This window comes from Mastomys coucha, unplaced genomic scaffold (assembly GCF_008632895.1).
Source record: "Mastomys coucha isolate ucsf_1 unplaced genomic scaffold, UCSF_Mcou_1 pScaffold15, whole genome shotgun sequence".
Lineage (NCBI taxonomy): Eukaryota > Metazoa > Chordata > Mammalia > Rodentia > Muridae > Mastomys > Mastomys coucha.
Window position 1 is genome coordinate 113,446,393 of NW_022196897.1, and position 8,973 is coordinate 113,455,365.

Below are 8,973 nucleotides of genomic sequence, written 5' to 3' on the forward strand. Positions count from 1 at the left end.
GCTCAATCCTCATTTTAGGTTTCTATGTTGAGTGTGTGTGAGGGGGAGTTAGTGTTTTCCTGTGCTTGATACTCGTATTTCTTTGTTTAGTGACTTTTCTTTTTATACCGTTTGGGATTTTTATTTGCTAAGTGTTCTTAATTACTTTTCTGGTTGTGGTAATAAGATACCTTGACAAAAGCAAGTCAAAGGAAAAGGGCTTGTTTGGGCTCACAATTTGAGGTGTAGTCCTACCACGGCAGGGACGTCCTAGCTGCTGGAGGTGGAGGCACCTGGTGCCTCTGCATCCACATTTGGAGCATCCCAAGTGCTTGTGTGCTGCTTCTTTCTTTAGGCAGCCCACATCCAGGGAACCTCACTGTCCCCCTTTACCCTGATTCTTGCCACCTCAACCAACCAAATCAAGATGGTCCCTCACAGGCCAGCCTCGAGACTGACCTACTGTAACGAACCCCTCCTAGGTGAGCCCAGCTGCTGTCACGTTGGCAATCAGTGCTACATGGCACACACTAAACTCTTTGCCCCTATCCCCACCTCAGTGCATCCCACTGTCAAGAGTATCCATGTAGGCAGGTGGTGTGCTGCAGGTCTTTGCCAGGTGAGGCACTGAGAACTGCTCTCATGCCTCAAAGAGAAGTGGCAGCTTTAAGTTTAGAAAGTAGAGCTTGATTCCCATTTAGTGTGTGGGGCAGGACAGGGAGGAGGGGAAGTAGAGGCATTCTGACAGTTGTTTCGTGCCTGAGGACTTGGAGCGTCCTGTTTTCTTAGGTTAACTGAATAGCCACTCTGGGTTTTAGTGTTATTTCTGTTAACATCCATCAGTTTTGCAGCTTGCCTTTTACGCCTGCCTTTCAAAGTTTCAGATATGAGTTACCAGGTTTTTTCAAAAGTTAAGTAAATGTCTATCACACACACACAACCCCCACACGTGTATACACGCATGTGCCCAAACACACATGCACACACAGACACATGTATGCTGGTCTTTTCCTATGTATAACTATTACTTCCTTTCACTCTCTAAAACGTTCATTTCCAGGAATCGAGGAGACATAATGCCACGACATAAAGGCAGTCATGACAAACGCATTGCTATTTTTCATCCATGTCCTCCTGCCTTGCTGTCTTCATCTCCTGTTGGTAGGAATGAGGAAAGAGAGGTGGGGGCTGCAGTTCAGGGGCTACGAAGCCGGCCCTTGGCTTTGGTGAAGTTGGCCCCTCCTTGTTTGATAACGGGGTGGGCACACCTTTCCCCACTGAATGGCTGGTTCCCTGCCAGCCGCACAAGGGCTGAATTCACAGTGACGTCAGCCATGAAGTTGAATTTAGGACATCGGGATGGCATTTAAAGGGCACAGATGGGCGGTGTTCCACTCTGAGCTGTTAGCATCGCTTCCCGCGCCAGCATGTCAGAGTCTGCTCATCAGCGCTGAGCACACGGCTGAGATCTTTCTGTACATCCTCACATCATCAAACTGAACCAGTGGAGGACCACAGAAAACACTGGAGTTTCTGATGCAGTGGGCTGGGGCGTCATGAGTTCCTTGGGCAGGCTAATACTCATGTTTAAATTAAGATGCCTATGAAGCAGGGAATGGGGTCCACATTTCACCGTAAGGAGTCAGCAACAAGGGTCTTGGCTCTAAAACTCTTGGCTATTCACCACAAGCATCTCCTTGCTCGGTAGCTACCTTAACAAAGGAAGTAGGCAGGGTCTAAGGAAGCCCTGGAAAGACAGGCAGAGGTCCAGCGAGCTGGGCTGTGGTGGGGGCTGATGTGGTTTGAAAGTTAGGCAAAGGCTCAGAAGAGCTGAGGGGGCTTCTGTGAAGAACCAGCCTTGGCGTGTGCTGGGGGTGGCACAGAGGCCCTGGTCTCTCAGAAGGAAGCCTCTAGGCAGGCAGGGAAGGGGTTAAAGGAATCTGCTCTGTAGGTCATTTTCTCCATACCCACCCATCTTTGCTATTAACATGTCACAGCTCTGTGGAAAGCTGTCTACACTGAGTGAGGCTCTTTATGGAGAGTCTGTGTACACTACAGGTGGTTGTGTGATCTCTCCATGCCCAGGTACTGTTTATAAGAGAATCTTTCTGTACCAAGACCCTGTGACTACTACCCTGCCTGTGCTGTGCTGTGGTACTCTGCGGGTGGTACTCTCTCTTTGTGCTGTGATTCTCTGTAAGTCTCTCTCTCTCTTCCTCTTTCTCCCTCTTTCTCTTTCTCTTTCTCCCTCTCTCCCTCCCTCTCTCCATCTCTCCATCCATCCTCCCCCTCTTCTGTGCCTCTGTTTGACACGTTTAAGTCCCACCTCCTCTTCTCCCATGATGTTCCTTTTCCATGGTTTTTAAAAGATGGAAGAAACTTTAAAATCTCCAGAAAAGAGACATATGATGAGACTTCCTTTTGAGTTAATTTTGTGATGTTTTAATATTTAGGCATGTAAAGCAAACAAACAAACAAACGACACACTCTAGTTAGAGAAATCCCCATGTGCATGTAGGAAAGGGAGGGAAGCTTCTCAAATTCCACATGGGCTCTTCCAGTCTTAGCATGAGCGAGTGTGCTCAGATCTGGAGTTTGGGGGAGAGTTGGCAGTGTGGGGATGCGTCCGGTGAGGTTGTAGGCAGGTGGTCTCCTTAGCCAAAGCTTACTATTTTTTTATAGTCATATAAACATATTCAAATTAATTTAAGACAGATATTTTTATAATATATCCCCTAGTGTTAGATTTTCTTGAGAAATTGGGAGCTCTGGTGTAGACGCTTTCTGCCCCTGAGGAAGGGCCAGGCTCCTGGTTATGGCACCTTCAGCACAGGTCTTGGGGCCCTGGAATGTACTGTCACTGGTTTAGAAAGTTCTAGACTTGGAAGACCTTCCACCTGTTGGGTTGAGGGACTTTGGGGCTTACTGGAGTTTCCCCTCTCACCTGTCAGCCATATGTGTGTGTGTGTGTGTGTGTCAACTGGGACCTGTGGTGGAACGGGTTTTTGGAACAAACACTTCCTGGTAATCTATGGATTTGGATGGAAATCTCCTTGGCACTGTCTGTGATAATTTAAACCATTTATTTCTTTTTTTTTTATTTTTAAAATTATAATGTGTTTTAAAATTGTGATTTTATAAATTATCATTATTTTACAAGGGCCACGTTGTCTGCATGGTGCTTTATAGGGTATCTCTGGCCACAGCTGGAGCACTTCTGGGTGTTTTATGGCAAATTATTCTCAGATTACCCTTTAATGCAGGAAGGACTGCCTGTTGTCTGAGCTCCCAGGGTCATACAGAACCCCCAGCCTTGATACAAAACAGCTGTCTGTGTTCCAAGGAGGAGCATTTCAGGCAGAGGCAGAGGGGAAAAGGTTTTCATGGCTGGTGGGGGTTTTAAAAAAAGTTTAAATTACTCTTTCCTTGCCATTTAAGTGTGATTTAATTTTGTTACCAACAAATTGTGTAAACCTAAGAGAGAAGCACTGTGAAGGGAGTTTGTTAAGGGTGTTCTGGCAATACTTACAGCGTGTCCTGAGGGGGTGCTCCCCAGGGAGACCAGCACAAATCTCATGCTGACCTCCGTGTCCCTGGGCCTCAGTCTGGCTGGGCCGGGGTCAGGGGCTGACCTCCCTCCCCTTTCTCCACTGGGCCCCTGCTGAGACCAGCACAAAGGGGCCAATTGTGGGAGACATACCCTGGTCTGAGCAGCTCCTTGAGCCTCTCCGAATGCCAATGTGTATCCATGCACATTGGTATGTATGTATATATATACATAGTATATGTATGTATGTACGTGTGTGATGGTTCTTGCCTATATATTCATGAAGCATCTGTGTAAACATATGCATTCACACCTACGAACATGTGAGCAAGCATGTGAGCATATAGGTACTGTGACGATATGTTTGTGAGTCTATATAACTGCATGTTCATGTATATGAATGGCTGTGTCCATATGCATACTAATGCATTTGTATAGATGTGGGTATGCATGCAAGTATGTATGCGTATGTATGGGATGCATGTAACTTGATTAAAGAATTTCTGAGTCACTGTTGCATCTTAGCAGGGCCAGTGGCCTTAGAAGCTGGACTGGCCAATGGTGGCTCCAACACTCTGACTTAGTCCCCACTGAGCTCACTCTGCCCTGTGTGCCATCATTTTGTTGGGATCAGTGGCTGTACTGGCCTTGGGTATGTTCCAGCTCTGTCTATTGGCATCTTTAGGGCTCAGATTTTTCTTTTTAACAAAATTGTTCCTAAAAATGACAGCAAGACACAAGTGACTCTAATGCTGGGGTGAGAATGAAAAAGCTCCAATTCCTGACTGGTCTTCCTCTGCAGTCGCTCCTCCCAGCATCCCTCACCAGCACAGCTGCCATGGAATAGCTTTCTGCTCTTTCCTGTCTTGTCCCCCCCACTGTTTCCTCTCTGCTCCCAGCAAGAGCTTATCTTTCAACTGTGGAAAAGCCACCAATTAAACTTTACTCCAAAGCTTATCAAAATATTCAGTTGGTGAAATTATCTTATAATTAGCTGAACTGTAAGCCAGAAGTCTTTAACCGCAGGAAATGTAACGTGACCCAGTGTGTGGAGTCTGTAAGTTGCTCATCCTGGCTTTGGCTACAGTTGCTGCTTCTCGTTCTTTCCCAGTCATTTCCTCCCTGTTCTGCATGTTCTTAATGGTCCCTGAAGCCTCAAAGAAAATATACTACTAAGTTTAGCGGACACAGATAATGGAACAAATTCAGTTAAAAGTAATATAAGATTAACTTGATTTTTAATATTTTATGCAAGTACATTTATATGCTCTTTGTGTCTATACATGTTCATGTATGTGTGTGTGCATATTTGTTGGGGGAATGTACATATGTATGGAGGTCAGAGGACAGGTCCTGTTTACCTGTCTTGTTTCTGTCTTAGATGGGCTCTTTCTCTGGTTTGGAACTCACCAAGTAGGCTAAGCTGGCTGACTACTGAGTCCCAGGACTACCTGCCTGCTTCTCTTTGAAGCTGGGATTACAAGTGTCTACTACCATATTCAGTTTTATTAATGAGGTTTTGAATGGGGTATCCCCTGCTTGCTTGCTTGCTTCCTTCCTTCTTTCCTTTCTTCCTTTCTTCTTTCTTCCTTCCTTCCTTCCTTCCTTTCTTTCTTTCTTTCTTTCTTTCTTTCTTTCTTTCTTTTTTTTTTCCGAGACAGGGTTTCTCTGTAGCCCCGGCTGTCCTGGAACTCACTCTGTAGACCAGGCTGGCCTCGAACTCAGAAATCCGCCTGCCTCTGCCTCCGAAGTGCTAGGATCAAAGGCGTGCGCCACCACCCCCTGGCCCTTCCTTCCTTCCTTCCTTCCTTCCTTTCTTTCTTTCTTCCTCTCTCTCTCTTTCTTTCTTTCTTTCTTTCTTTCTTTCTTTCTTTCTTTCTTTCTTTCTTTCTTCCTTTCTTTCTTTCTTTCTTTCATAGACTTATGCCTACTTTCCAGATTCTGATATCTTGCCAAGACTGGGCCTGTATTTTGGATGACTGCAGTGGTAACTCAGAGCTGAATTTTTCTGGAGCCTTGCTGTTCCAACACTATCCAGGGGATTCTGCTCTGTGACCAGCTATACAACAACTGGGCTTTCTTCTCTCAGTTCATTTTACAGAGCTCTCCTTCCCCTTCTGTGTTCTCCGTTCTTTCTATGATGCCACTGAACATGGCGGTGCCAGGCATTCCATCTGTCACCCTCCACACACATCTCCTGGGGACAGCAAGGAAACAGGGATGGTGTTTGGGATCCTAAGGTGCAGGTTAGATTTGCATGCAGAAGCAATATTACAGGTGGCACTTGGGTCCTTAATTGCTGTGAGCTTCTTAAATTGGTAATGCCATGGCCTGACATTAGTGGGCTCAGGGGACTTACATGGGTTTACTGGACACTGATTATCATCACCTTTTTTGAAAATTAAGTTTTGGGATGCATTAACATTTTCACAGATGGGTATTACATATAGTATTAGTATTGTAGTTTATATTGATTGTTTTCTGTGCTTGTCAGAGAGCAGGCATACACATCTACACAGCTACAAACACAAATACAGAACACTTGCTTCATCCTTCTATTATTCTTGCACGGGAACAATGATTCTGCTCACCTTATGACAAGGAAACTATAAAGAGCCTCCATAACTTGCAGATGCCGGCCAACCTAACTGCTCACCTTGTATGGACTGGCCAAGGGTCATGGCTTAGGATTTTGACCATGGATATTTGAGAGGTTCTCATTGATACTTCTTAGAATAAAGAGGAAGTCACAGTTGCATCTCAACCTCCCATTGATGTCATATCCTGGTGTCCCACTTAACATCTCTTGAAGTTACATTTGAATTTTAGGCTTGATTTCTCTATGCCTATAGAATGAGTCTTGATTGGCCTTGAACTGATGGGGTTCCTGTAAAGGGTAAGGGGATCCCCAGGAAAGCCCTGAGTCAGGTGTCCAATCTCTTGGTGGTTTGGATCCCTGTGATGCTCCTGTGGGAGAGGTGGTGAGGGGACCCACTCTAGGCTTTGCTGTCCTGATGCAAACCTTGGTATCAGCTGCATGCTGATACCTCATCCTTCCGCTGCTATTCCAGGAGTCCTACCCTACAAGTTGTTCCCAACTGAGGATGCAGTCTGTCTGAACCACAATGAAATGTTCTTGGCCTTTTAAAGGCCCTTTCAAAATATGATGATCTGTTAAAAACAAAGTTGAAATCAAAGATCGATCATTAAAAGTTTTATTCATTAAACAAGTCCCATCAGAAAATGTTTTAAGATTTATTTTTATTATTTTATGTGTATGAATGTTTTCCTGCTTATATGTGTATGTGCATCATGAATGTACCTACTGCCCATAGAAGCCAGAAAAGGACACCAAATGCCCTAGAACTGCAGTTACAGTTGGTTGTGAGCCAACAAGTTAGTCCTGGAAATTCTGCAAGATCATCCAGTGCTTGTAACCACTGAGATATCTCTCCAGTACAATACATTAGGAAATATTTAAAAATAATTGACCACACTGAATTAATTTTCTTGCAAACTCAGCTTGTTCTTTATATTATTTAACTTGTATTTTCCTCTGTTCTTAATTACAGCTTGGACTGATGATAGCCATCCGCTATAGCCACAGGTAAAGCTTTAAAATCTTTTTAAAAAAGAAATGTATTTGTGGTTTAGAGATTTGGGTTTTCTTGGGTCCTGAAGAATTTTGAAGTTTGTGTTTTGTTTTGTTTTCTTTTTGGATGGCTGCTTTTCCATGATGTGGATGTGAAATCGCTGTTTGGAGGGAAACGTGGTGATGGTGGAATGTATTTTAGTTTTTGCTTATGTGTTGCAGGCTGGCCTTCAACCTTGCAGTCCCGTCTCAGCCTCTCTAAGGCTGGGATCACAGGAGTGTGCCACAGTACTCAGTTCTTGACTTTTCAAGTTATGATTTTTCTGCTTTGGCTTTCAAAATGCTAAGATTTCAGGAGTGTACCACTGTGCCCAGGAACATTTTCTGTAGGACATAAACTTGAGAAGTTCTATGTTAGGGGTGCAGATGTGATTTCTGTGTAGCTGATTGAGCCTGAGTCTGGGTTAGGGATTCTTACATGTGAGGCCAGGCCAAGACTGTTTGTAGAGCCCTTTCCTAGCCCACCAGCCTCTCCTTCCTGTATTTGGTAGGATGTAGCACCTGTTGTTGTCTTGCTTCATGATTTCCTCCCTGGTGTAAATTGCATCTGATTAATGGGAAAAAACCATTTTCTAGCACCATCATGGCGATTTTGTGCTATGAATGTTTGTTTCCAGAATCATCTTTCCTATTTGCGTGCATCAAGACATACTTTGTTGAATGATTAAAGTGAAGGGTTGATACACAGGGCCTTCCTGCTCTCGTGCACACCGCTTGAAGCTTCCCCAAAGCACCACCCTTGGATTAACCGCTTGCTGCTCAGGTTTATTTGGTTCAGCTCTTCACAAACATCCCAAAGGAATATTAGATGGCAGAACAAATTTGCATCCCCCAAAATACTTGTTGCAAATTGTACGTACAGTTTTGACCTAAGTGTGAGATTCAGACAGCTTCTGAGAAGTAGAACAGCTATGAACAGGAAGAGGGCAGGAGTGGCCTTGGACTGCTTGGGATTCATGAGTGAGAAGAGAAGCATTTGAGGAGACATTTTTGGAGTAGGTGGAAGAAGGCTGCTCCAGACAGCTTTGTGGTCACACAGGGGTAGAGAAATCTCCTTATGTCTATAATGTAGGCGCATGTCTGAGGTTCCATAACAAAGGGCAGAAAATGAGAGCACAGTACACTTGTTCATTTAATATGTTTTTTTTTGTCAGCAGGAGCTTTCAAAAGAAAAGGAAGACCTAAAGTGAAGATGTGTGCTTAGACGGGAGGGGGTGTGAGGGGGAGGGATGGGAGAGGGCAGTGAGGGGGTGTCTGAGCTGGAGCAATGCTTCTCAACGTGTGGGTCAAAGTTCCTATAGAAGCTGTATATCAGATATCCTGAATATCAGATATTTTCATTATACCTAACAGTCACAAAATTACAGTTATCAAAATGGCATTGAAATAATTTTATGGTTGGGAGTCACCACCACATGAGGAACTGTAAAAGGGTTGCAGTGTTAGTAAGGTTGGAAACCACTGAACTATAAGGAATAAACTCAAATGCCCATCCCCCCCTTTATCAGCTTCTTGCTGCGCTGTGGTGTCCTAAGACATTAGTATGTTCCTTTGGGAATTAGGAGGGCTCAAATGGGAGTCTGTTGATCTGTTTTGGTGATCTTCTTTTCTGTGACTTTTTTTCTTCAAGGTGCTGTGTTCTGGAGCAATGTGTCCTAAACTTTTTGCCTGTGTTTTTCTGAGTCTGATGTCTGAACGGTGGGTGTGTGCATGATGTGTGCACACACAGAAACACTGTCTTGAAGAAGCATGCTGTTCTCTCAGCAGCTCAGCGAGGTTGACACAGCTGATGGGA

At 44.5% G+C, this 8,973-nt stretch overlaps 1 protein-coding gene across 2 annotated transcripts in view; it reads left to right on the forward strand.

The window, feature by feature from the left end:
* Acoxl (acyl-CoA oxidase like) overlaps window positions 1–8,973 on the forward strand; it is a 290,661-nt gene that overhangs the window by 73,335 nt on the left and 208,353 nt on the right. For both annotated transcript variants that reach the window (XM_031371845.1, XM_031371846.1), the window contains one exon: window positions 7,099–7,133. In XM_031371845.1, coding sequence (XP_031227705.1) covers window positions 7,099–7,133 — 35 coding nt within the window. The remainder of the gene's footprint in view (window positions 1–7,098; window positions 7,134–8,973) is intronic.